Below are 26902 nucleotides of genomic sequence, written 5' to 3' on the forward strand. Positions count from 1 at the left end.
ATTCTTCCTTCACCTTTGCCCCTGGCAGCTACTGATACACTTTCTGTATCTATGGATGTGCCTCTTCTGGACATACTGTCAAAGTGGAAGCATATAGTAAATGCCTTTTGTGTCTGGGCTTCTTTCACTTAGCATATTTTCAGAGTTTATTCATGTGTAGCGTGTGTCGGTACTTAATCCTTTTTCATGACTGAATCATATTCCATTGTATGGACACGCCCCATTTTGTTGTCAGTTTATCAGCTGATGGTCATGTGAGCTGTTTCTACCTTTTGGCCATTATGAATAATAATATTCATAGTATTATTGGGTAATACTGCTATGAACTTCTGTGCACAATTTTTGTGTGGACATATGTTTTCATTTCTCTAGGGTATATACAATTGCTAAGTACCTATTAACTCTATGTTTAACTTTTTGAGGAACTGCCAAACAGTTTTCCAAGGTCACTGTACCATTTTACATCCTCACCTGCAGTGTATAACATTTGTTATTCGTTCCTCTTAAAATTGTAGCCATCTAAGTGGATATGAAGTGGTATCTCATTGTGACTTTGATTTATATCTCCCTGGTGACTAGGGACTTCCCTGGTGGATCAGCGGTAAAGAATTTGCCTACAGTGCAAGAGATGCGGGTTCAATTCCTGAGTCAGGAAGATCCCTTGGAGGAGGTAATGGCAATCCACTCCGGTATTCTTGCCTGGAGAATCCCAGGGACAGAAGAGCATGGTGGGCTACAGTCCATGGGGTCGCAAAGAGCTGACACAGCTGAGTGACTGAGCACAGCGCGGCAGTGACTAATGGTGTTGAGCCTGTTGAATGTGCTTGTTGGCCATTTGTGTATCTTCTTAGAGAAGTATCTACTCAGATTCTTAGCCCATTTTAAAATTGGGTTAGAATTTGGTAAGAGTTGTTTTTTAAAATATTCTTAAATATTTCTATTTTCTAAGGGGGCACTGAAATTGAAATTGCTAGTCACTCAGTCATGTCTGACTCTTTATGGCCCCATGGACTGTAGCCTGTCAGGCTCCTCTGTCCATAGAATTCTCTCGGCAAGAACACTGGAGTGGGTAGCCATTCCTTTCTCCAGGGGATTTTTCCCACTCAGGGATCAAACCAGGTCTCCTGCATTGCAGGCAGATTCTTTACCAACTGAGCCACTAGGGAAGCCCCACACTCCAAAACTTACTTGTGTTTTGCTGAAAATTATCAGATCATGGGGTGAAATAATAGTCTCCAGGAAGTTAACATTTTTGTTTATTTTTGCTTGCATTAGAGAGTAACTCAGACATCTCCTCTACAAGTGCCTAACCCGTCTTGGATGCACCACCAGTCATACCTCATGCAGCCTTCAGTGAGTGTTCAGAAGTGGGCAAAAGCCAAAGCGGCAATTTGATGTAAAAGAAAACAGTGGGATGTGATGAAAGGAGGTGTGAGTCCTGGCTCAGTCTTCTGTGTGACCAGGTGTCTGACCTTACATTCTGAGTTTACTATTCTTAGACAAGGATGCCTCCAGACTGGTAGGCAGAGTGCATGTTCCTGCTGCAGGGCCAGGTGGTTGCTTGCCTGTCATTTCCCGGGATTTTTAAATGTCTGTCAGCAGTGCTTCTGGTAGCCATGAACCACTGCTTCCTGCAGCCTCACAGGATGCTGCCAACTAACTTTGCCCTTTGTTGCTACTTCTAGGGTTCAGTTCTGACACCAGGAATGGACCATCCCATTTCTCTCCAGCCTGCCTCCATGGTGGGACCTCTTACCCAGCAGTTGGGCCACCTCTCTCTCAGCAGCACGGGCACGGTAAAGCAGGATATTCCTCTTATAAACTCCTGCCACACAAGGAACACCTGTGTAAGACTCTTAGGTTTAAATACTCTTGGATAAAGATGGGAATGACTTCACTGTCATTGAGGACACACTCAGAAAAGGAGATGAACTGAAAAAGTGTCAGTCTGTGAGCAAGGAATACAGCCTTCTACTCTGAAACTCATTCATTTTAACTGATTTCTCTTCATGTAACTAAAGGATCAGTGCTTCTGTCTGCGTATTATCTAGTAGGGGTTCACGCACATTTCTTGAAAGCCTTATCAGAATAGTAATAGGAAGAATGGGTGAAGCCTGTTAGGTTTCTCGAAGCTCAGGTGCATTCTGGTTTGTGGAGGAGTGCTTAAAGCAGAGAGGGCAGTGTGTTGAGAAAAAGCAGCAGATGGGAAAGAGGAGGAAAAGCAGTCATGTAGGTAGAAGTCTCTGTAAGCCAGTGTACTTCAGTCATCGGAAGTGCTTTTAAAAAGCACAATTACATTAGAGCCTCTGGAGAGGGAACTCAGGCACTTGCAGTTTTTAAAGCTCCCAGGTGTTGTAATTGTAGCCAAGAACCACTGCTCTGAGCCTGTCCATGCATCTCATTCCAGTATGTGCCAACAGCTGCAGCTATGCAAGGGGCTTACATCTCCCAGTACACCCCAGTGCCTTCTTCCAGGGTTTCAGTTGAGGTAAGAACTTACAGTCTCTTGGGGTTGAAGACTGGAAAATGAACAGAGGCAGGTCTTCCACTGATCAAAATCTTCCTCGCTCAGTGATGCCAATTCTATCTTCATAAATAGCTGGTGGGTGTGTGAAGAATATAGGAAGGAGAGACTTAGTCAGTGCCTTTGATTGAGGCCCTTCCTCTCGTTTAGCCAGACAGCAGTTAATCCCAGGGTGCTGGCTTGTGTTGACCAGTGTGCCCTGGGATGAGGATGTGAAGTAGCTCAGTCATGTCCGACTCTTTGCAACCCCATGGACTGTAGCCTACCAGGCTCCTTCCTCCATGGGATTCTCCAGGCAAGAATACTGGAGTGGCTTGCCATTTCCTTCTCCAGGGGATCTTCCCTAACCAGGGATCAAACGGGGGTCTCACGCATTGCAGGCAGACGCTTTAACCTCTGAGCCACCAGGGAAGCCCAGGGTGAGGATAGGTTGCTCTAAAATTGGGGAAGTGATGCTGTGTGAGTGCATGGCAGTGGGTAGGTCGGGGAGGGCACTCAGCTTAGTGAGGCTGCTTCAGTGGGAGGTGAGGGAAGGATGTGCAAGCTGACTCGCCTGCCTTGCCTGTGGTACAGGAGAGTGGCAACCAGCAAAATCAAGTGCCGGTGGATGCACCCTCAGACCATGGCGTCTACTCTTTCCAGTTCAACAAGTAACAATGGTAAGAAACACACTGAGGGCGGGGTGGGCTTAACAGCCTGAAATCAGACTGGTTCTCATGCTTGTCGCTCCCCCTCCCCACCCTCTCTGGCTTATGCCTCTTTTAGGGTTTCCCTCCCCGTCTTTGTTGAATATAAAAGAATTCTTGGAGATGCTGATGCTCCAGACTCCAGAGGGCTGACCAGGAATACAGCCCTTCTGTGGGCCCAGCTGAGGACTAACACTTGGTCATCGGTTTTCACAGGCCTGGGCCTGGAAAAAGAAATCTCTGCACCCCTGCCTTCTGCTCTTCCTCCACTCCTGGTGGAGCCTGGGGGGGTGGTGGCTGTCACCTTTTGTGTGTGCTGCAGTCAAGGACATCAACAAAACTTCTTTTCTTTTGTGAAGAAAGTTTGCTGTTTTGCTTTTAACTGCAATATACTCTTATCCTACCCCAAAGAGACATGGTGCCTGGAACTTCTCATCTTTGTGAAAAACCATTTTTGATGTGTTGGACTTATTTGGGAAGGCTTTTTTTTTTTTTTTTATAAAAAAAAATTATTTCTTAAAAAAAAAGATGTGGTGCTAGAACACTGATGGAGTCCTTCGTGGGCCCTTCTTGCTGAGTTTAGCAATGGACTTTTTTTTTGTGGGGAGGTGTGTGTCAGAACACACAGACTTTCAACGTTTTGTTTTATAAAGCTCTTAGATCACGCATCCCACCTCTTCTTCATGTACATTTTATGCCTTCTTTTCCTCATCCAGATTGTTCTTTTTCTCTTTTCCATACAGCAGAACCTGCTTACTTTAACCTCTTTACAGCTTTTAATTTTGTGATTTCTTTTTTGAATGAAATTTCCTATGGAATTTGGAGGGGCGGGGCAAGGAACAGGGAGACTAAGCAGGCAGTGGAAGCGGCTTTTCCTCCCTCTGCCCTTCCGGAAGCAGAGCCTTGACCTCGGCTAAGGAGACAGTTCCACAGCCTTTGGTAGCCATCTTTGATCCAAATTGGGATGAAGACTAGGTTTTCCCTGGCAAGTTCCAGAGAAACAGACCTACTGACTTCTAATTCTTCTCACTGCCGAGGCCAGCACCACACCTTCTGAGAAAATGTCTTCTCCAGCTACAGCTTTTCAGGAATGCCTGCTTTTTGCTTCAAGGAGGACCTTTTCTGCCCTGGGTCTCCTGGCCCCTCTCTTTCCTGTAGCATGTCGTTGCCATGCTCAGAGCCTTTGCATTTGTGACCTTGCTGAATCCACTCAGGTTCCTTCCCCACCGTGGACCACCAGCGGCTTCACCTTTAGACCAGTGATTCTCAGAGAGGTGGTTTTGTCCCCTAGAGGCCTTGACATTTTTTGATGGTCACGTCTGGGCGTGAGGCTGTGTGCTGCTGCCATCTAGTGGCTGAAGACTAGGGATGCTGCTGAACATCCTGTAGTGCACAGGAGAGACCTGGCTCCCCCAACCAAAGAATTCTCTGACTCAAAATGTCAGTAGTGCCACGGTTAGGGAACCTTGATGAAGACAGTGTGAAGCCTGCCTGTGTACCAGAGGACTTGGCAAATTCCCAGCCCTGGACACACAGTGCCCAGAGATGCTCCGGGCAACTAGTTGAGAGAGAACTGAGGTTCTTGAATTTTCCCCAGGCTTTGACCTTTGGCACCTCGATGTATACAGCAAGGGCTGCCCTTGAAAGGTTCAGGCCATGTGCACACACACATTGAGAGGGATCGAGGCGGCGGCTGTTCTCTGTGTTTGTGTGTGCTATGCAGGGGTGGGAAAGGACAAAGTTCTTTCTAACTGTCCAGAGCATTTGGTCCCCTTTCCCAGGGAACCACGATGTCAAAAATAATTTTCCTGGAAAAGGACAGCAGGGAGCTAGGAGAGAAAAGAGCAACAAATCCTATCTCAGTATTCCCAAGGTCAGGAGTCCTTCACAGCTGTTTTGCTCTTCAACCCCGCCTCCTTCTGCAAGACCTGGCTACGCACCTGGAGACAGATCGGAGGAAGCCTTTGCCCATCGTCCAGGAAGGTCGGTCCTGCACCTTCTCTTCCCAGTCACTCCCTTCTACACTGAAAGGAGAGTGCTGCTCCCCTTCACTTCCAGGTCAGGTGTCTGTCTCTGAGACAGACAGAAAGCCCGATGATGGAGAATGGGGAAACAGGTGTTCAGTAGGCTGGCTGTAGGGAGAGGAAGGAGATGCTCCAGGGCGGGAAGAAGCTGTGATGTCAGTTGTACAGAGCTTGGGTCCAGCTCGCCCTTCCCTTTTGCCCATCCCAGAGTTGAGAGTCCTGATGGTCCCCACCCCGAGTCCTCTTGTGCATCCTGAGGGTGAGGAAGTAGAGGCAGCAGACAGCAAGTAGGGGATAATAGGTAAGATGGAAAATACAAAAGACGAAATTGCCACAGTTTTTTCATGGGTACTTCCAACCTCAGGAAGGGTTTATCTGATGTAAAACAGCCCCAGTAACCTTCTGAGAGGGTTTGCCTGGGCAGGTAGCGCTTGTTTCTGAGTCTCTAGTCCTTAGTCACAAAAGTACACCATAGGTCTCTTCAGGGGCCTTGAAGAAAATGAGAAGAGTCTAGTTGAGTTAATTAATAGCAGTTTGGGGGAACCTTGCTTTGCTAGGAGGTTTAGTGAAAGGAGGGCCTTTCATGTGCAGAAGCTGTTGACATTAGTGCTGCCCCTTCTCTGCCTCTCAGAATTCTTGGTTCTACTTTCTCTGTATTTAAATGGCTCTTATTTTGCATTGTTTTGTTTTAAAATTATGAAGTTACCTTTTGTCCGTTTTCCTCATGTGAATCTGCTTAATGGATTTTATTAATGAACATTTCTGGTTTGGGCAGGTTTGGGCATGGGAACTGAGGGAGTGAGAGCCTGAAGTTATTTTTGTAGTGGTTAATGGCATCGTGGAATTTTGTTTAGACCCTTTTGGGTTACACTCATGATACTTTCCCCCTAATTGTTCTTTTCTGATAGTTCATAACATGGGTGAGTGGAAAAAGGAGAGAAGGAATGAGGGCCAGTTTTTCTCTCAAAATGGCCCCTTGGTGGCAGTGGTGCTGCTGAGGGATTGTAGGGGCGTCTGCAGGCTCATAGCCTTGGGCTGGGCTCGTTAAGCTATGCTCGTGTTTTCTGAGTCCTGTCTTCATGAAGTCCAGGTCATGCTCCACCTGTACTTCACATCTCACCCTTGATCATTGCAGTGCTCGTAACATTCTTAAAATATTTTACTACTTTGTATTTTTCTCTTTTCAGTCAAATAGAACATACTAGAATCACTTTCTCAGATGATATAATCATTTATTAGGCTTAGTGCCTGCCTATCCCACCTCATGCCAATATTATTACTGCTCCTGTCTCACTCTAGATACTCAGACCCAAGGCTTTTTGGAGGAGGGTGTGGGTCGAGGTTAGGGAAGATGTAGAAATGACGGTGGGGAGAGATGTGATTTTTAGAGTATTTTTAACCAAAGGATTGGAAGAGCTGTCTAGGACTAGGAAGCCTAGTGGCTCTGAACAGTAAATAAATACCCCTTGTCAGGAATAGATGGGGTAGTAGGGGGACATTACCTGCACTGAGTGTGAGGACTAGACTTTGTTGCTTTACTGACCCTCCCAGGATCAGGCCACCTCAGCCCAGTTCCATTCTTCTTTTCCTGACTTACTGATCAGTGAGTTCATTTAGCCCCTTGGTGCTTGCATTGCTTATCCCCTGCTGCTTCAGTGTATGCCGTTTGGGGCGCCTACTTGTGGGTTGTTCTTTTGCTCCACAAAGGTGCAGTGAGAGGGCTTGCTGGAATGGAGTGTAAACATCTAAAAAAAAAAAAAAAGTTCTTTGGTGCACGTGCCCCCCCTTCTGGGAGAGCAGCAGCATTGCACTTATTAGCAGGTTACCTCGACCTTCTTGGCCTAGGGCAGTAAACTTGGGTCCGAGATCAGGTCTAAACTTGTCCCCAGGCTCTGATAGACCAACTTCAAAGAGGGTGGTATGACAGCCAGTCTGTAAGGGCTAGGTCTAACCTTGTGCCTTGCCACATTAACCCCAGCCTGACTCCCTCCTAAACTATGCCATTTCTGTGCTACCTGCTTTTAACTCCTTCCAGGCATTAGCAGATCTCGCCTTCACTCAGCTTTTACCCTTTCCTTTTGTAGGAGGGTCTTCCTTCAACAGCTGAGCCAGGCCTGTGAGCTCTATCGCCCTTCTCCTCTTTGCTGAGTTCTGCGGCACCTCCCTAGAGGTGCTCCCCACGAGACTAGTAATCAGAGAGGTAGGTGCCCTCTCACTCTACCACTGCTGCTTCTCCTTGGCCTGTCCACTTCCATTTCAAACGAACCTCTGCTCTCCTGGGTATAGCCCACAACTTCCTTGTCCTTGTTACAGATCTACCTCACAGTTCCACAATTCAACACGGGCACAAGCACCTGGTTTACACGTGTTTCCTTCCTTTACTGTCCTTCCCTTCACGAGGTTTAGAAAATGGGGGGCTAGAAAGGGCTCACGATCAAATGCAAGAATTCGTTATTTCTATTTCTCGAATGTCTTTGAGATTTTTACCTCATTTATCACCCTAGTATAGTGTGAACTCTTCAGTTAGATATTGCTGTGGTAGGCCAAATGATGACTGCTTAGGATATTAGGTAATGATTGGGAGCCACCCCCAGGAACACCAGCATTGGAGCAGAGCTTATAACTTGATTAAGTTTGCCAGTGGCTGCCACTGGCTGAGAAGGTAAGCATGTACAAAAGCGGCCATCTGAGGTTTTTATAGGGCTGAAAACAGAGGTATTCCTTCTCCTCCTATTCCAGTTAGAGGGTCACCAAAACAAAACTTCTAGCCTTCAGTGTGATAAGCTTTCCCAGCTTGTAAAAAGTCTCACAACATGTACTGGGATCTGCATCCCCCAACACATACAGGGGTGGCGAGTGCACTCCTGCATGCACTTACCACCTTGGACAGGAAATAAGTTTAATTATCCTCAAAACACATTTTGTACAGTTTTTCTTTATCCAGAGGTTTCTAATTTTACACTCTTGTCATGTTTGTGCCAGTGCTACCCATTCTGATTTTTCTGACCCTTGGTATTTTCATGTTTCTTCCCTATAATTTGGTAGAACTTTCTCTTATTTCAACTTGTGAAATAAAACACAAACGTCTACCTCGTGGTGTCTTATCCATGGGTGGGAAGCTGGTGATGAACACATACTTTTCCTGCATCAGGAACAGAGGTGGCAGCCTTAGAAAGCCAAGGCCATGCCCCACAATGTAGGAACTCGGCACACTTCAATCCTTTGTTACAGCACCTCGGCCAGAAGCACCTGTTCCATTCACAGAAACAGAAATTCTGCCTTGGACGCCTCCTGGAAAAGGAAGGACCAAGCCTGGAGGTTTAGAGAGAACTGTTGACACAGGGGCACACTGCTCTCTTGCCTGCTGTCTTCCCCATCAAACCAGTCATATACTCACCCTGACACCACCCAGTTCTCCCCTTTAGGCAATTACAAGAACCTATGTTGAAGGAAGATAAATACACGGAGTCTTTTGAGTCTCTATCAAATGTGGTTTTTATTCAACTGACAAGCACTTTTCTACAGCTGCACTTGTGGAACATCACATGGCAAAAACAGGAGTTTTTTTTTTTATCTCTAGACTTTTTTTTCCTTTTTTTACCTTATTAAAAATGAGATTGGTCCTAAAAATATAGAAAGAAATAAATTTAAATTCACAAAAAACTGTACATTATCAAAAAGTCACTAAAACACCACATTTGGTTATATAAAAAGTCAAGTCCCTTTTGTTGTAAAAGGAACGTGGAAATTTGTTGGTGTTGATGGTGTGGTTTCTTCCTGTTACCAGACTGATGGGAGAAGGGAAACAGAGGGGCAGGGGTGGGTTTTATTTACTTTTAAAACTTGCCTTCCCTATCAAATACTCTCGTCAAGAAGAGAAAATCCACCTAGCTCAAGGGGCAGTGAAGATGAGGAAAGAAAAGTGAGAAACGGCCCCTTTGATCATGCCCTGTCCCCACCCCCCATCAACCCCCACTCCAAACTGAGGCTAGGACTCCACCCCACCTTCAGAGTGCCTGGTCCCTAGGGAAAGAGATGGAGCTGGGAGAGGAACACATAGCAGGAACAATTGAAACTTCACTCCCCCGTCCATCTAACCTCCAACAGTAAAATTAATCTAGACCATTTTATACTGGGGAAAACTGCCGTGGGGAAAAAGAAGAGCCCCCAACTATAACAGTTCCAAATGCTTGACTAACACAAAGTTTGTTACAGAGCAGTTATTTAGATAAAATATAAATATTTATGCATAATATAAAGTCAATTCAAATATTCTTCAATCCACCTCTTATTTAAAAGCAAAAAAAAAAAATCTCAAATAAAATTAAAAGTTCTGAGGTTTATCTGACAGAAAAGGCGACTTTAGAAATAGGCTATGGGGGAGTAGGGGCATAAAGAAAGAAAGGGGTTGCCCCAGGACCTACACTGCCCCCACCCCCTTCAGTGGCTATTCAGTGCTGCTAAAAGTACAGGAATGCTCCCCTCACCCGGCACCCCTCTCCCACCAATGGCACATTTCTTGGATGCCTCAGCTCTCTGCTTGGGCCAGCCAGCAGCCACCTCCCCAGTGCAAGTACCCGTAATCTCTGATGGGAGGGGCTCTGCTGAGCAGGAAAGCAGGGGGCCAGGGGCCCATGGCTATAGCTGGGAGTTAGCAGCTTTCCTCTCACATGTTGGGGCTGAACTTGGGCATAGTCACATGTAGGGCAGTGGTGGACCCAGAGCCTCTCCTCCCTACTTACTCGTGCTCTGGGGTCTCTGCTCCTAGGGAAGGGGTCCCAGGATACAAAGTGGATAAGGGAAGGAGAGCACAACTAAACCCACAGAAGCTCATGGGATTAGGGAAAGGTCCAGTTCTACCCCTCTCCCTGCAAAAGCTTAGGACTCAGAGCTACTGAAAGGAGAAGCTGTTCCTGCTAGAAGATTGCACAGTTTGAAGAGGCTGGAACAGAAATGACTGGGAGAGAGGGAAGAGACACAGCTTTGACCCAGAAAAACTGTTCCTGTGGTTTCCCAAAGACAAAGTGATAGTTTAAAACAATGAGAAAGGTGTTTCAATGGTTTGAAACAATGGGAAACAGATACTTGGGGGGGGGGGGAACTGAATGGATGCCACCAAAAACAGGGGCACAGTCACATCCTCTCTCACACACACACACACACCCACACACACCTCTCTCTCTCTCAGGCCAGTCGATTGCTACCTGGCCTCCATCTTGGGGTGTGCCCGAACTCAGCAGTAGTTGTCCCTGAGGAGTTCCCAAGAGGGAGGTTTGGGTAAGAGGTGGGGAAGGAGGCTGGAAGGCCCAGGGTCCAGGGTGCCTCCCTGCCCTCTCCCCAGTTTACCGAGTTTCAGAAAAGGCTAGAAACTCAGCATTTGAGGAGTATCCAACATTATAGAGGGGCTAGCTATTGGCAGGAAGATGAGGACAGAGAGAAAGACAGGGACCTCTGAACTTCTTTTTCCTTTGAAGGGAAAAAAGATTTGGGGGAAGAGAAGGGAGGAACCCGTACACATAGTTTTACATTATTGGATGAGAGACAAATCTGAAAGGGAGAGGGGAGAGAGAGAGAGAGAAAGTGAGAAGCAGGGGAGGGACTGAACATGGAAGCAGCATGTTCAGGGCCCGGTGTCCGGCTCGACACACTTGGGAGTTAAGTCCACTTTACTGGCCGTCACTGCGGGTCCACACACAGTACAGAGTGTTTCTCGGTTTCACACATTCACTAGAACTATTGCTATTGTTAAATAGCCCCAGAATGCTGGGGCACGTACAAGGAAGGTGAGGAAGCTGGGAGGAGGAAGTAGGGGCTTCTTTCCTCCTCCTATTTAATTAGGAAATAAAACAGGAAAAATTATTTTTTCTTTTTTGGCTTTCAGTCCAGAAGGACCTCATCTCTGCCCCTCTTATCTGAGGAACAAGAGGAGGAAAGGGAGAAAGGGTGTAAGGATAAGAAGACGTAGGGTGCTGCCAAGGGCAAGGTCAAAAATCAGGGTTCTCCCTCTGACTTGAGTATGGACCCAGGGCAGCATCAGCAGGTGAGAATGGCAGGGTTTGTGTGGAGAGCAGGGAGCAGTGCCACAAGGTGACTCCCCAGCTCCCATGCCTCACAGATTGGCCTGTTTTCCCTGATAAAACTCCTCCCAGCGGCTCTCAAAGAAGCGGCGCATGATGTGTCCAGCCTTGCCCACTTCAGAGTCATCTTCATTGAAAGTCTGGCAATTGTCAAAGACCAGGAGTGCATCAGCCGCAAACTCCTCTGAGCTGGTATACCTGGGCAGGGGTGGAGACAGAGCTGTCAGCCGGGGTACCAGCATGGCAATAACAGAAGAGCCAAGAGAGTCAATGATGTCTACTTACCCTCCCCGGAGCAGTCGCTCCCGCATGGTGGAAAAATCCATAGGGTTTTTGATGATCCGCCGGTACCCACTCACCAATCGTGGGTTCACAGGCTCCAGGAAAGGCCAAGCTGCATCATGGGACTCCATCTCCATCAAGATAATCCTATTATGAAACAGACAGTGATGATACACTATCAGGAAGCAAACCACGGACCCCTCCTAGCTCTCTACTCTGGAAAACGTAGAGCCGGTTGTCCCCAGAATTCACTCAACTCACTCGCAGAACGTGAGATCACTGTGATGGTTCCGCATGGAGACACGCCGCCGCTTCGAGGGGGACAGCCCTTCCTCTGAGTACCGGGGCACTGCTGGGCTCTCTCGGCCCCTTGGTAGCAGCCGGCGGCGGCGGTTGTCACCCTCTGGGAAGGTCAGCACATAACTGCTTTTCCGCTTCTGGCCTCGTTTTGGGAAACCAGATTTCTGAGTCAATTCTCCTTCTACCTGCTGAGAATAAGAAAAAGGTGAGATCAGCCACAGCTGGAAATACGTACTCTGCTTGCTCTCTACTTTATCACAATCCCTACTTGTCTGGGAGCCTCCCAGTGGAACAAGTGGTAAAGAACTCGCCTGCCAATGCAGGAGACGTGGGTTTGATCTCTGGGTCAGGAAGATGCCCTGGAGGAGGGCATGGCAACCCACTCCAGTATTCTTGCCTGGAGAATCCCATGGACAGAGGAGCCTGGCAGGCTATAGTCCACAGGGTTGCAAAAGAGTCAGACACAACTAAAGTGACTTAGCACAGTACTACTTGTCTGAGTTTGACTGAGGTTTCAAAATACTTTCATGCATAAGTCAGTCTGTGAATTTATTACTCACCCTTTTGGGTTATGTGAAAAAGGAAAGCATAATCACTCCCATTTTACAAGGAAAGCAAGTAAAGTGGTAGAATTTAAGTGACTTGTGCAAAAAAGGACCGGAACCCAGGTCTCCCAGCACATCATCTGGAACCTTTTCCCAGGAGAGATGGAAGGCATGGGAAGAATGATGTTTTTAAGACTGGTGGTAAATGGGATGAGAAAGAAAACCTGACTTGCTCGGGAGTGGGATGAGAGAGCAGAAGACATACCTGGGCCAGACAGACAGCACAGAACCAGTCTCCTTCCGGGACAGCCTCCATCTTGGGCCGAAGGCAGTAAATATGGCAGCCACGGTCACACCCATCACAAAGTAGAAGAAACTCATCATTGTCACCCTTCCGGCAGACTAGGCAGGTCTGGACCAGGGTTGTGAGGAGTTAGGGTGAGCCCTCAAGCCTCTCTGCCTGCCACTCACCCCACCCATCCCAGCTGCCATCTCTTCAGCTCCCCAGGCTTCTCACCACTTTATTGACAGACTTCTCCCAGGCAATGGACCTCTCCAGTTGGCCCAGGCACAAGCAGACTTGGGCTGCGCTCCGGCATCGCTCAAGCGTTTGGCGCCAGGCCCGAACTCGAGGGGTGATCTCGTACGATCTGATGGGAGAAAGTGGTGATTTGGGGATGAGGAGTAGGATTTATTACATTGATTCCTTCTCCCCAAGACCAAGAACTGGAGGGTGGGCACTCACATCTCTGCGGGTGCGCACTGTGGGGCACCACTGGGCGCGCCGAGCAGGGCCTTCTCCAGCACAGCCTCATGAGCTGGCCACAGCGGCTCCCGCAGGTACCGCCGCTCCACATTCCGCTCCAGGGCAGCGAGCCGCATCACCGCCAGGTCCAGGGGGTTGGTAGCTTTACGCTGGGGTGCCAGACCTTCCTTGCCTCGACCCCGCCAGGTGATATCCTCCTGGGAATCAGCTAGGTGCTCACAGTAGGCCAAGTCTTCACGAGTAGAGTCTGGGCTGGGACATGTCCAGCCCTGCAGGTGGGAGAGAGAAATAAAACTCATTATAAAAGGACATTAAGCACAGAAAAAGATGTGACCCATGTAGGGTCATGGGAGGTCACTTTGCAAAATGGGAACCCTAGGTTTTTCCTAACAGGGTACAAGAGATTAATACCCTCTCCTCAACAACCCCCTACCCAGTGCCAGCCCAGGGTACCCGAATCTGCAGATCAGACAGGATCACCCGCTGTTCCAGCTCCTCCACCCACTGAAGGACAGCCAGGTCTGTCTCATATGTCTTCTCTTTGGGGGTCCAGCTCACGATCCCTTCTTCAAAGGCAGGTAGCTGACTGGGCTCAAAGATGGGGTCTGAGAAGACAGAAGGCAGAGGAAAAAGCCCATCAGGCTGTTCACGATCCACAGCAGCAGCTCAAAATTGACCTGGGCTCCTCAGCTCAGGTTGGTTAAGTATTTATTTTACCTGTTGAGGGCCGTAGGCAGACTTCCTGTAAGAAGTCCCTGTGCTTGTTTAGGTGTTTGTGAAGTGCTTTCTCTCGGATGCCTCGGGGGTGCAGGGCCTTGAGCGTGGCATCCAATGTCTCAGGATCTCGGATCCACCACCAGCCAGAGCGCATCTCTGTGAACAGTTTATCTGTGTAACATGGGCAGTGGGAACTACGTGGTCCATATCTGATGCCACTCCTACCTATACTCATCCGATCCCATCCCAAGGTCACTCACCAGGGGGGACAGGCTGGGCTGTCAGCTGGGTCAGGTAACGCTGCTCCATCTGTTTGAAGAACTTACTGGGAGGTCTCCCTCTCCGTTTTGGCTGTCCTTGCCCTGTGGGGCTCTGTGGTGTTTCTCCAGGATCTCCTGCTCGCCTTTTATGAGCCATGCCCAGCAAAGGAGTGGAAGAGAATGGCCCTGGAGAATAGGAGTTGGCAGCGCTGGCTCTACTCACCTATGAATGAGATGAAACATAAGATGATGGGGCTGTTTTCATGCTGACAGGACTCCAGTGGCCTCATCCCTTCCCCCCAACCATGGCAACAGCCCACAGCCAGGCAACCTAGCCTATGGCCAGATGAATGTAAGTGCATAGCACTATTTCTGGCTACTTACTGGCTTGGAAGAAGCAGGTAGCTGAGGGGAAAGAGTGGGCTGGTCCTCAGAAACTGCAGGGGGTGGTGTAGGGGCAGCATTGCAGGGCATCTGGGCTGAGAAATTAAACCAGGGAGCTTGAGAATCAGGGCTGGCTTCTGTCTCGTCAGGTTCTGGCTCCTCCGGGGCATGTGATGGGGCTGGGTCCAGTTTTCCGGGACTGCTATCAGGCGTGAGGACTGAGCTGCTCAGCAGGGAGCCATGGTTCTGAGTCTGGCTCAGCCAAGACAGGAAGGCTGACTGGCTGAGGTCATGCTGGCTCTGACCCAGAGACAGTGGGGAGCCTTCTGGCTCCAGGAACCCATTATGAGTGTGAGGATGGGACTGAAGCTGGGGCTGGGCATGAGCCTGAAGCTGAGGATGGGACTGAGTCTCAGGCTGAAGCTGGGTCTGAGGCTCTTCTGAACCTTGACCCTTGGAATGAGATTTCAAGTGCCTAGGTTGCACAGAGCCAGGCTTAGTTTTCCGAGGTCGGCCTCGGGCCCGGGCAGGAGAACTGGCAGAGGTGCTGGAGCCAGCTAACTCCCTCTTCAGAGAGAAGGAGGCTGGGCTGGTTGTTGAATGGGTTGCCACTTTTAAGGAGTCAGTTTCCTGTTTTATCACATCCTCAGGAACTGTAAAGCAAAGGGAAGAGCATAAGACACACTGATATATAATGGGAAAGAAAGAGGGTGTACAAACACAGGACATATACTTTCTTTTTCTCTTGGACTTAATCCCCCACTTTTTGAGACTGCACTGGAAAATGCTTATATGGCAACCAGCATAGTATCTGCAAAAGAAAAACTATGTTCCCAAGTAATTATCATCAGCATAAACATAAGCTAACATTTATTGAGAACCAGCTATGTTACACATTATTCTAAATTATTATTCTATTAAGTTACTTTAATCCCCTCAATAGCCCTATGACATATACATTTTATTATTAATTCCATCTCGCAAATGAAAACTGAAGCATATCGCTGGTAAATGGCAGAGCAGAAGGTAGGCAGTCTTACTCCAGAGCCTGTGCTCCTAACCACAGTATGCTAAACTGATTGTCATACAATCAAAAAAGCCCAAGATGCTAGGTAGAGGAAAAGGAATTGCTTAACTTTTGTGAGCTGGGACTCAAACCAGGGTCCTACAACACACCTACCTAAGCTTCCCTCTGTTCCTTCCACAAAGATACCAGTCAAGTAGGGCAACACCCAGTAGCGGCGTCTGTAGCGGTCCTGACCCAAGGAGACTGCTCGAAGCATCTGGGATGAGTGAAGCAGCTTTTTTCGAAAGAAGAGCTGACGCTGGGTAGGCAGTGGAAAAGGAAGATGAATGAAAAACACACTTCCAGGGTGACAGTGATGACTTCGTCCAGTATATGGGAGAAGGGCATGGCTCTCAGCTTCCCTATAAAATTGATACCATCTAGGCCCAACTCATAAGGTAACCAATTCCCACCCAGTCCCTATCTCCAGCTCCCGGGAGGCTGGAAGCACAATACCTTGCTCAGTTTTTCTATTTGGCGCTCTAGCTCTGGGATGCTAGATGCTGTGATATCAACCTGGAGAAGAAACAAGTAGACACCGAGAAAAAGGGAATCATCAGATTCAAGAGAAAGAAAGAATGCTTTCCACCTCCCACTTTCCTTGGTCTGGGCTAGTACCTCTCCATCCCTTCGACCCCTACGGCCATGGACAGCAGCTGCAGTCTCCTCCTCTTCCTCCTCTTCCATGCCACTGGTCTCCTCCATGATCCGAGAACTGCGCCTCCGCCCCAGGCCTTCCTCTGGCCCCTGCAGTTCTACCTCAGGTCGCCCCGTTCGCTTGGCCAGAGCAGTTTTCAATCTTGACACACACAGTTTAAGGGAAACTGTGGTGAGGAACATGATACCGCCACAAAAGGAACACCTTGAATCTAAGCCGTCCCGGGCCCTGGACCGGTCTCAACCCCAGGAGAGGGGCTAAGGACACCAAGTTCCAAACACAAGCCCTGGGCGTGCTTCACCCTGCCCCCTTCTCTCCTCTGTCCTGTCCTTACCTCCGCAGCCGGCCTTCAACAATCCACTTGTTTTTCCTGTAGCTGGACATACTCTCTAGAGTCTTGTCAATCTCACTGCAGGGAAACAGGGAACAGTATTTTGAGGGAGAAGTGGCAACACACACACACAAAAGAAAGGAAGTTCAAGGGTAAAAGGAGTTTCATCCTAGAACCTAGACTGGATGAATGGCAGAGTAAGGCTTGGGCTTGCCCGGGAAGGAAAATTAGATTCAGTCCCAGGTCATACGAGCATGCCCAGAGCATGGCGGTAGACACAAATCACCCAGGATTTCTAGATGGCTAAACCCCTCCCCTATCCCAGTCTGACCAAGGCACATAATAACCATCCCCCGCCCAGCCCCTCACTTGATGATGAGGGTGGAGCCATTGAGCTCATGCACAAGGAAGGCCAGAACAGCAGCCTTCTGTTGGGGTGGCTGGGCCTGAAAAGGCTGGGTGCGCAGGCTGTCACAGAGGGCTGGCTCCACTCCATATGCCATGAGGAAGCAGCGCAGGATCTCAGACACATTGTCTCTTGTTAGTGGGATCTCGGACACCTTCTCCCCCAAGATCTTTAAGGACTGTTTGGAGAAGAACATAATAGGAGTTAAGAGAGAAAGAGGAGCAATTCAAGTCAATCTGGAATAGGAAAATAGGAGAGAACTGTGGGGTTAAGATAGAAAAAGTTAAGAAGGAAAGTTGCTAGGGTAAGATGAGAGAAGAAAAAGGACAGGTACAAAAGAAAAGAAGTATATTAAAGGAAAATGAATAAAATAAGCAGAGGGAGGTCAGAAAGAAAAATAAAAAATAGAAGAAAACAAAAATAGGAAGAAACTGCAGATCTTCCTCCACTTGTCCCTGAAGAGAGTAATGGAGAATCAGGACCTAAAATCATAAAGCAATGAGAAGTAACCTAAGAAAAAAGGCAGTAAATTACAAGGGATAGCATGTAGTATGCCTATCTTCCTCAATTTATGATGGGATCATGTCCCAAAAAATCCATCATAAACTGAAAATATTGTAAGTTGAAAATGCATTTAATAACACCTAATCTACAGAACATGACAGCTTAGCCAACCCTACTTTAAACATGCCCAGAACATTTAAATTAGCCTAGAGGAAGGCAAAATCATTTAACACAAATCCACTTAATAATAATAAAATGCTGAATATCTCACACAATCTACTGCATACTGTATTGAAAGTGAGGAACAGAGTGGCTGCAAAAGTGACATACACGGCTGACTCGCTGCCCAGCACCATGAGAGTGTACTATTGCATTTCTCCAGTCCAGGAAAAGATCAAAATCAAAACCTTAAGTACCTCTACTGAAGACCTATCACTCTTGAACCACTGTAAAGTCGAAAAATTGTAAGTCAAACCATGCTTATTTGGGGACCATTTGTATATCTCCCTTGACTTGTCCTGATCACTTTGGAAGGGGCTTTCATGTGTTCAACTCAAAAGAGAAAGCAAAGCTGAGAAAAGCACAGACCCCAAGCCCCTGAGCCCAGGAAAGGCCCTCACCTGACAATAGGAGGGCAGGCCAGGGTCACAGAGGGCCGCTTTCAGGAGTCGCACCAGGAGATCCTGCACCTCGCCCAAGCTGTCGCCTTGACACAGGAGCCCCTCCTGCAGGACCCCCAGACTAGGGACATCTTTGGCAGGGTCAAAGCCCAGCACCTTGCCGAAGCTGTGCAGGAACTCCACAATGGTCAAGCAGTCTGAGAAGGCCCCACTAGGCAGGATCAGACCAGGGATGCGTGAGAAGTCAGGCAGCGGCTGTAGGGATAAAAGTGGTAGGTGTTCTGTCAAACACACGGGAAGGCAACAGTCTGGATATCTAGGAGGTTCCTCCTGTAACAGAAGTGTCTTCATGGGTGGCCCCTCCAGGACCTGCTCTTCTCCCCTCACTACCTGGTGGTCAGTCAGACACATGTCCTCTGTGGGCTTCTTCATCTCCTCCAAGATCATCTGCTGCCTCTGCCGCTCCTCCAAGCGCCTCTGTGTGGCCAGCACTTTATCTGCTTTACCCGTTGGCTTGGTCTTGGCCACTTCCTCCTTTTCCTTCACTTTTACCTTCTCCTTCTTCTCCCTCTTGACTTTTTCCTTCAGTTTTTCCTGCTTTGTTTTTACCTTCTCCTTCTCAGCCTACCCACCCAAGGGAGAGAGGAATCAAGAGTGCCGTGAAGATTGACATCACCACCCTTCCCTGGTCCCCTCCTCCCCACCTTACACCCAGAAACATGACTATAACACATAACCAACTCACATATCCTGCAAAATCAGTTTGGTGACTTCAAAGTTACGCCTGTGCATATATGCACCTACCTTGGATTTCTTCTTGGCTTCCTTCTGCTTTAAGCTCTTGGTCTCTTGTTTCCTCTTGTTTTTGGCCTGTAAACCATAAAGGAAGTCATTTCTCCTCAAACTCTGAAAGCATCACTGCTTGGGCTAGGATTCAAAAACAAACAAGGATGCTGGGGAGAAGAGCTGAGACATGGGATGAGGGGTTGGCAATGGATCAATTCTTTCACCCTGGAGATGCCCACATTATTTTTGAACAAGCCAAATTCTCTAAATGGCAGGTGGCAGGCGTGGGAGATGGAAAAGAAGACAGAGCAGCTGTAGGAGAAGTTAACCTACTGTGGAATCTTGCTGATGTCCCTCACCTGCCCTTGGTTAGTAGTCTGACACTCTCCCCGCTGCACCTTCTGCTTTATCTTCTTCTTGATTTTACACATCTTTGCTTTATCCTCCTCATTCAGTGTTTCTGTGAGAGCAAAAAGAAAAATGAAGAGCGAGGCAGGCAGACCCATCTCTAGCATCCAGACCAGCACATGCCTATCACAAAGGTGGCCTCCAAACAGCTCCATGAAGAAACCAGATGCCTGTTTTTTTTTTTTTTAAAGTATACATAAAATGCTGGGAGAAAAAAATGTACGAGAGGAACCTCCTATGGAGGTAACACAAATGGCATCTCGTGCCCAGAAGCACCAGCCTCTGGAACTTAGACTGCTTTAGAAAGGGTCCTGGAGGCCAGAACAGCAGAGTAGCCTTAGAGACTGTCCCTCTCCCAGGCTGCCTGACAGGTTGATTTTAGAACTAAGAAAGGAAGCAGAAAAACTGCCAGAGAAAGCAGGTGGTCCTGAGTTGGAAGCACCAATTAAGAAAGAATGTGCCAGAAAGGAAGGGCCCAGATAATGGACACTTTAGTAGAACACTATCAAATCTGACATAGTTATTGCCTATGTTCAGCTCCTATGTCTTGCTCCATTAAAATACCTGAATTTCTTCTCCTTTGGAAGATGATATTGAGATGTGATTCTGCAGACAACAGTGTTTTAGAACTGATGTTTTTGATATGATAGTACCTATCCTATTCTGGCATCCACCACTACTACATCCGTGCAGCAACCCTCTAAGTTTAGATACTATCTGCAGATGAACCACTATGAGGCTTTACTTGCTCCAGGTCATACAGTCAGAATCTGGCAGAGCTGGAATTCTGAATAAGAGATACCTGATTCCAAATTCTTTCACATTCTTCATACTATATAAGGGTAAGTGCAATATTTACTGAAAAATTATAGACATTTCCTACCTATCCACCCCACTAAAACAGTACCAATTATCTTTTGGATTCAGATGTGAATTCTGAACCTCTATGATGGTGGCAAATGAGTGTTTACACAAGACAAGCAAGACCAGTAAGATAAGTAAGAAGCTAAAAGATGGTAAGAAAGGACATGAAAGCACTCTCCTCTCATAATTATTTCTGGGATACCACCCCCACCTCCCGGCACAAGGCTCCACTAAAGAGAAACTCAAGAAAGGAACTGGTTGTTTAAAAAAAAAAAAAAGAGAGAGACACAGATGTATAGAACGGACTTTTGGACTCTGAGGGAGAGGGAGAGGGTGGGATGATTTGGGAGAATAGCAATGAAACATGTATACTATCGTGTAAGAAACGAATTGCCAGTCTATGTTCGATACAGGATACAGGATGCTTGGGGCTGGTGCATGGGGATGATCCAGAGAGATGATATGGGGTGGGAAGTGGGAGGAGGGTTCAGGATTGGGAACTCACATACACCCGTGGCTGATTCATGTCAATGTATGGCAAAACCAATACAGTATTGTAAAGCAAAATAAAGTTAAAAAAAAAGAACACAAAAGTGCTAGGACCCTGATGCTGCTTTCCAGAGAGGGGAAGGTAATTCAGATTCATTCCATCCAGATGTCAGTCACACTCCTGGGAAACCCAGGCATTAATCAATTCATCAACATTTCAGATACCTCAGAGAGTGAGCAGAATTCCCAAGAAACATCACAGTACCTTGGGCCTCCAGTTTCTTTAGGAGGCGGGTGTCTGTCTTATTCAACAGCTCAGTGATTTTGACCTTGGGTGGCCGACCTCGGCCCCGTTTCACCTTGGGGACTTCCTTGGTCTTGGCCTTCTCAGTATTTCGAGGTCGGCCCCGTTTCCCAGTAATTGCCTGAATCCTGGATGGGATCTCCTCTGCTGAGAGCTGTACCCACTGCAAGCCCTGAGGTAAGAAGGAAGACATTGTTACAACTGAAGTTCATGCAAACCACCAGAACCTCTGAACCATCTGATGTCTGAAAATCTCCAAACCCCATGAGGAAGCTGCAGCTTGTCCACCAACCCCTCCTCATATTTAAAAAAGTATATTTAACCCTTGGGTGTGCACCTCTGGTGTGTCTCTCTCTTCAAAGAAATCACCAACAGGCATACGGGGACTGAAGCTGAAATGCTCCCGACGGACGTTGTGTACCACGTTGCGGCTCAGGTACTACAAGGAGGAGGTAAAGTGGCGTCAGTGAAGTTACAGTCCTACCATGCCCTTTGGCCAGCAACAACACAAGCAGAACAAGCCCCAGAGCAGACAATGCCAGCCTGTTGCCACTGGGCCCAAAAAAGGAGTCTGTGCTTTCCTACAAGAGTCCACAAAAGCTCCATTACCTTGATCACTTCCGGGAACTGTTTCATCCTCTTCCCACAAGGGCCGTAATACCAGGTCTCCCCCTGCCATCGGTGGCTGCCCTTCTTGATGCGCACCTCTCTCCGCCATCTGCCAGAGAAGCACACGGGCCCTGCCGCCAGGTCACACCCCTACCCACTCTTAAGCCACCCAGAAGCCAACCCTACTAAGCAGATGGCCCTCCCCACACCTATCTCACTAGAACTGCATGTAGATGCAGAGGCACAAGACTTCCCTGGTGGCTCAGACGGTAAAGCGTCTACCTACAGTGCCAGAGACCCAGGTTTAATCCCTGGGTCAGAAAGATCTCTGGAGAAGGAAATGGCAACCCACTCCAGTAATCTTGCCTGGAAAATCTCATGGACAGAGGAGCCTGGTAGGCTACGTCCATAGGGTGGCAAAGAGTCAGACACTTTGTGAGCGACTTCACTTTCACTTTTTCTGAGATACAAGCTTGGCCAGAAGGCAGGCCTGAGCCTCAAGCCCCTCAGTGGCTCAGGAGAAAGCAACACACCACATTGCACAACCCAGAAAGACCTCCACCCACCCACTTCCAAAGTCAGCGAGAGAAGCAGTCAGAAACCCCCTCCCTAATGCCATTCAGGACAAATTACTGGGCTTCCAGCAAAGAGAATATAGACCGAAGAGAATAAAGGCAGAAATGACAGAGGGTAGGGAGGCAAGCAGAACAACAAACTCACTGCCGACGCCATGAAATGACTCCGTAGAGGCCAGGGTTTAGTAAGGAACTCTGTGTTCTGAGCAACAGATTATTCTAAGACTAAGCCTTATCTTTCTCTCAAAACTTAAAGCAGAACTCAGACTTGGTGACCACAAGTAGCCTAGAGGGGCGGGGGTGGGGAAGATCAGGAAGGCAGTTATTCCTACAAAGCCCTTGGTGTTAGCTGGCTTGTTCGTTCTGGTCACATACTGTTCCTGCCTTTAGAGTGCATTAAAAAAAAAAATCCCGATTCATGGGGATGAAGCCACTCCCCATTCACTGCTATTCCTTCTCCAAACATATAGGACAAATTAAGTCAACTGGACACCTGAATCCCAGACCCGCCAGCTGAATTTGGAAAAGATAACAGCACTAGCCCCTCGAGGAAAAAACTAAGTAGCCACAAAATGAGGAAAGAATGGGTGAGGGAAGGAAGACGGTGACAAAGGAAAAAAGAAAGCCTAAGAATCTCATGCCCAGAAACATTATCATTGCAGATAACTATCCTTTAACCTATTCTTGTCCAGTCCATTCCTCCCCACCTCAGATGAGAGCTCCCTTCCCTCCTTCCTAGAATCATTCATTAAATGTGTCAAAGGTCAATGCATGTAATAAATTAGAGCATTTACCCATGTTGGAGGGGAAGACGAACTTCTTCTGGGGTAGCAATACGTCTCCTCAGGACATCACCTGGGGGGAGGAAGATAGGGATACCCAAGTTAAGAGGTCAAGCAAAATACTGAAACAACAGGTCAGTGAGGAGGGGCTAAATGCCACAGGAGACAGACAGGTTTCCCTGGAACCAGTCGGGTGGAACAGAGTCTAGAGACTCACCGCCACCAGAGGGAGGGACTCCTGCAGTGGTGTCTTCCAGGCCAGCAGTTGTTTCAGGGACGCTGCTGATATCCTTGTCTGCTGGGGAGACTGTCGGGAAGACAGCTGCCGGGGAAGCGGCAGGGGAGGCTTTTGGGGAGGTCACTGGGGAGGCTGTCAAGGAGACTTCTGAGGAGACTGGTGGGAGTGCTGCTGAGGAAGCTGGAGAGACCACTGGGAAGGCTTCTGGGGAGATGGCTGGGGAAATTTCTGGAGAGGCTGCTGGAGACACTGCCAGGGAGATTGCTGAGGAGGCTGTTGGTGAGACTGCTGGCGAGGCTGCTGGATGTAGCTGAATACTGGATGACTGGTCAGGGGCTGGCTGGGTCAGAGGTGGGAAGTCTGAAGCCTGAGCCTCCATTTCTTCCTGTTCGGCATCACTACCATTATTCAGGTCAAAGCTATTATCTAGAATCCAAAGGGACAGGATGGATAAAGGAAAAATGACCCTATAAAATAAGAGAATCTACTCAGACAAACATGGACTAAGTTAAGCAAGGTTACTTCAAGGGCTTTCCCCTAGGATAGGAAAAAGAGAAATAGCCTCTGGCTGTCCTCCCCTATCATTCATGAAGGTTAAAGGGCAAAACTGCTGCTGCTGTCCCTGTGTGAATACCTTTCACCTGGAGCCAATAAAGGCCTCTGGTTCCTTTCTCCCGCAAACTCCAAGTCTTACCCACAAGTTCTTTGGGCACAGAGAAGTCAGAATGCCTTTTTTTCAGTCTCACCATACACCATCCCATGGCCCTCAGCTCCCAGCAAAGTGTTCTCATAGATCTCCCAGCCCTAAGGCCTATACTTTCACCTTTTCCTAGGTCAAGGACTTGGTCTAGCTTTCCTCACTCACCTTGCAGAACAGACTCCCCAAGGACAGGTGGAGAGGTGGGGCTGGCAAAAATAGAGGCTGAAGTTTGACTGTCATCTGCCAGGAGACTGAAGGCAGTGGCATTATTGAGGGAAGGGCAATCAAGGGCAGATATCACAGGGCTGTCCTCCAGAGGCAGCTTGTCCTCTGCACCCATCAGCTCCGTGTCATCTATACCGTAGAGTCCTCCACTCACTGGCTCTTCAGGGGTAGAAAATCAGGAAGTGAGATTTAAGAAATATTAGTGTGAATATATCCAATTCTACTTCCTACAGGGTGAAGGTTCTTTCTAGTATTAGGGAAGGAAAGGCAATGGTTCTATTAACCCACAGACCAACACAAAATTCTAGTATCTATCATAAAACAGTGTGGTAAAAGGTAATGTTTTCCTTCCAGTTAGTGAGAACCCAAATAGCCCAACTGTGTTGTAAGAAGTCCCTATCCAGGGCTCCTGGCCAAAAGGAACACTGGGAAAGAATGTGGGAAATGAACCAATTCAGCTCAGAGAGCAACTGGCGCAGTCAAGCCAGTGGCATGAAACTGTGACCCGCCAGGATCATCTGGGGGCCCCAGAGGCCCAAATTCCCAAATACTTTCCCTGGCTTACTATCTCTTCTAGGTGGTATAAGTCAGTTACCCTCTGCATGGATATGCTGAAGGGAGTCAATCTCCAAGCCTACCCGGTGCCAGAGTGTTGAAGGGCTCAAGAGAGACTTCACTGAGGATTGGAGTGTCTTCCAGTTGATCAGGAAGATGTGAAGGATCATCTAAGCAGCTCACTGTGGGATCAGGGACCAAGACTGAGACCTCCTGGTGTAATGATTCCACAGAAGGGACGGAGCCGTTGTAGCCACACATCTTTAGTTCTAGGATACCCCAGGAGAGGGCAAAAGTCAAAGTCAGTGCCTTCAATGGGTTCAGTCAGCTATAGTAGGCAATCTTTGCTAGAGGGACGGATGATCATTCTTTCAACATTTATGGGTGCCAGTTCTATGTTGGGTACCGAAAATATCAAGAACTTTGATTAAACAAAGATGTGTGAGTAAGATCTTACAGCAGATAAAAAGGGAAAAGAAGAGTAGGGTCTGAGACAAGAACCCATCGTGTTTTCAGCTATTTTCCCCCATCCAGTGGGAACAGGTGTTAGAGAAAACATCCTATGACTTTACAGGGTGGTCATCCCTTGTACTTGGAATCATAGCAAATTATATTCTGAGGGAAAAGATGAGAGAGACTGCACATGTACCAATGCTAAGAACAACAAAAAAGAAAGGAGACTGAGTAGACAAGCAATGGCATGCTCTGCCTGTTCCTTCCCTCCTTCGTGTGCCAATCACTACTTAGGGCTCAGCCCACTTTAGCAGCTAGTCTGGCTCTGCCACAGTCAAATCAAATTGGCCTCTTTGCCTCTTGCTGATGCTCCAACCCCTTCCTATATCTTAGAAGAAGCCTTTATTGATGCAGGGTGTCTGTTGGGGCTGTTTCGGGCTCGCCCACCTGCCCTCTCCAGGCCAGCAGCTCTGCATGAGCTTGAAATAATTTGCACTCCCACTCTCGAGCTGGTGCTGCTGCCACAAAAACACCAGCCACTTGGCTCTGCTAATCACCAACATGCAAATCAGCCTCCACTGCAGAGAGCTGGAAAGACAAGTTTTCCTCACCTCAAAAAGCCACTGCCCCCCACAGCCCCATTTTCCCTCTCCCACCCAGCTCATGGGCCCACATGAGTATACCTGGCTGCTCTTCCTCCAGCTCCAGGCTGCCCACTAAGCCAGCACCATTCTCTGTCACAGCGGAAGTCAGTGCCTTTTCTGCTGCCGCACCAGGATGGACACCACTCCTCACCTCCTGGGAGGGTGCAAAGGTCTGGATGCTGGACCCCAACATAGGAGAAGTCTGTGGGGAGGTGAAAAAACTAGGGGGTCCATTGGGCATCACCTCAAAATTCTGGTCGGGAAAGGAATCATAGAGTTCCTGTGAATCGAAGTTAAGCCCCATGGGACTCTGGGTACCGTTGGCCCAGAACTCTTGGCTCCCAGACCGAAGGTTAGTGTTGTGACTTGGGGATGAAGGTTGCCGGCTGCCCCCAAGGATGCCGTTGAGTGGGTACTGTCCCCCCGAGAACTGGGAGAGAAGGGGTGGGTCCTTGAGGTTGTTGCCAGGATTGGCAGATGGGTACTGTGAGTAGTTCCAGAGACAGTCGTAGGCCACGTTGGGGTGATGGAGGTGTGAGGTGCTGGAGGAGTGGGAAGCAGAGTTCAAAATCCCTGAAGTAGTAGTGTGAGATACAGTAGATAAGCCATTAACATTCACATCCCCATTCAAACCTGGCAGAGAAGGAGGGAAAAGGGTCAGTTTCAGATATGTATGCAAGTAACAATACCAATTCTACTAAAGGAATAGCACTGACTAGAAAAAGTAAAGATGAAGGGGTGCGGGATTCCCCCTCTACTATATTTACAGTTTTTTTTTGGTCTCCAGGGAACACCAAACCCAGATGATCCTGGATGTTAAGCTTAGCAACTGCGGCTGAGGCTGCTGAGTAGGGGGTTGGGGAACTCTCCCAGCCTACTACAGAAACGACCAGAAGGGAGATGGCTGCTGCTGACACTCAGGGCTTTTTAATTTTTTTTTTCTTTTCTAAATGAAACTGTTTGCAGAATCTCTACAGTGACTTGTATTCTTCCCCACCCTCGTTCCCTGGAGGAATTCTTCCCTTGGAGTGGCATGACTGAATTCCCCATTTCCCTTCCCCCGCCCCCCTGCCTTTCCCAGTGCCTGTTTGGCCCCACGGTGGCACCAGAAGGGACAGCC

General features: G+C 48.1%; 2 protein-coding genes across 15 annotated transcripts in view; one reads left to right on the forward strand and one right to left on the reverse strand.

Moving 5' to 3' along the window:
• Positions 1 to 8996, forward strand: part of RBMS2 (RNA binding motif single stranded interacting protein 2) — a 62736-nt gene extending 53740 nt beyond the window's left edge. For 2 of the 9 annotated variants that reach the window (XR_005719668.1, XR_005719667.1), the window contains 6 exons: positions 580 to 670; positions 1276 to 1353; positions 1686 to 1796; positions 2408 to 2488; positions 3098 to 3183; positions 3290 to 3706. Coding sequence is in view for 5 of the 9 variants with exons in the window: in XM_040232975.1 (XP_040088909.1) it covers positions 1276 to 1353; positions 1686 to 1796; positions 2408 to 2488; positions 3098 to 3178 (351 nt within the window). In the remaining 4 variants the exon portion in view is untranslated. Of the gene's footprint in view, positions 1 to 579; positions 671 to 1275; positions 1354 to 1685; positions 1797 to 2407; positions 2489 to 3097; positions 3184 to 3289; positions 3707 to 7318; positions 8324 to 8465 lie in introns of those variants that run through there. The other 7 variants (XM_040232975.1, XM_040232974.1, XR_005719669.1 and 4 more) reach the window with 6 other exon arrangements.
• The window catches only part of BAZ2A (bromodomain adjacent to zinc finger domain 2A), a 35112-nt gene continuing 16920 nt past the window's right edge, over positions 8711 to 26902 (reverse strand). The window contains exons 4-30 of one of the 6 annotated variants that reach the window (XM_040232965.1): positions 25822 to 26415; positions 24769 to 24954; positions 24071 to 24289; positions 23185 to 23631; positions 22980 to 23040; positions 21611 to 21719; positions 21339 to 21440; positions 20963 to 21173; positions 19296 to 19396; positions 18955 to 19020; positions 18541 to 18774; positions 18151 to 18405; positions 16990 to 17204; positions 16624 to 16698; positions 16250 to 16430; positions 16088 to 16147; positions 15746 to 15890; positions 14566 to 15218; positions 14182 to 14404; positions 13922 to 14077; positions 13658 to 13809; positions 13184 to 13473; positions 12956 to 13088; positions 12704 to 12850; positions 11855 to 12081; positions 11597 to 11740; positions 8711 to 11509 (exon numbers count right to left, since the gene is read on the reverse strand). In XM_040232965.1, coding sequence (XP_040088899.1) covers positions 11344 to 11509; positions 11597 to 11740; positions 11855 to 12081; positions 12704 to 12850; positions 12956 to 13088; positions 13184 to 13473; positions 13658 to 13809; positions 13922 to 14077; positions 14182 to 14404; positions 14566 to 15218; positions 15746 to 15890; positions 16088 to 16147; positions 16250 to 16430; positions 16624 to 16698; positions 16990 to 17204; positions 18151 to 18405; positions 18541 to 18774; positions 18955 to 19020; positions 19296 to 19396; positions 20963 to 21173; positions 21339 to 21440; positions 21611 to 21719; positions 22980 to 23040; positions 23185 to 23631; positions 24071 to 24289; positions 24769 to 24954; positions 25822 to 26415 — 5552 coding nt within the window. In that variant the 3' untranslated portion in view covers positions 8711 to 11343. Of the gene's footprint in view, positions 11510 to 11596; positions 11741 to 11854; positions 12082 to 12703; positions 12851 to 12955; positions 13089 to 13183; positions 13474 to 13657; positions 13810 to 13921; positions 14078 to 14181; positions 14405 to 14565; positions 15219 to 15745; positions 15891 to 16087; positions 16148 to 16249; positions 16431 to 16623; positions 16699 to 16989; positions 17205 to 18150; positions 18406 to 18540; positions 18775 to 18954; positions 19021 to 19295; positions 19397 to 20962; positions 21174 to 21338; positions 21441 to 21610; positions 21720 to 22979; positions 23041 to 23184; positions 23632 to 24070; positions 24290 to 24768; positions 26416 to 26902 lie in introns of those variants that run through there. The other 5 variants (XM_040232967.1, XM_040232968.1, XM_040232966.1 and 2 more) reach the window with 5 other exon arrangements.

The sequence above is a fragment of the Oryx dammah genome, unplaced genomic scaffold (assembly GCF_014754425.2).
Source record: "Oryx dammah isolate SB20612 unplaced genomic scaffold, SCBI_Odam_1.1 HiC_scaffold_29, whole genome shotgun sequence".
Taxonomy (NCBI): Eukaryota; Metazoa; Chordata; class Mammalia; order Artiodactyla; family Bovidae; genus Oryx; species Oryx dammah.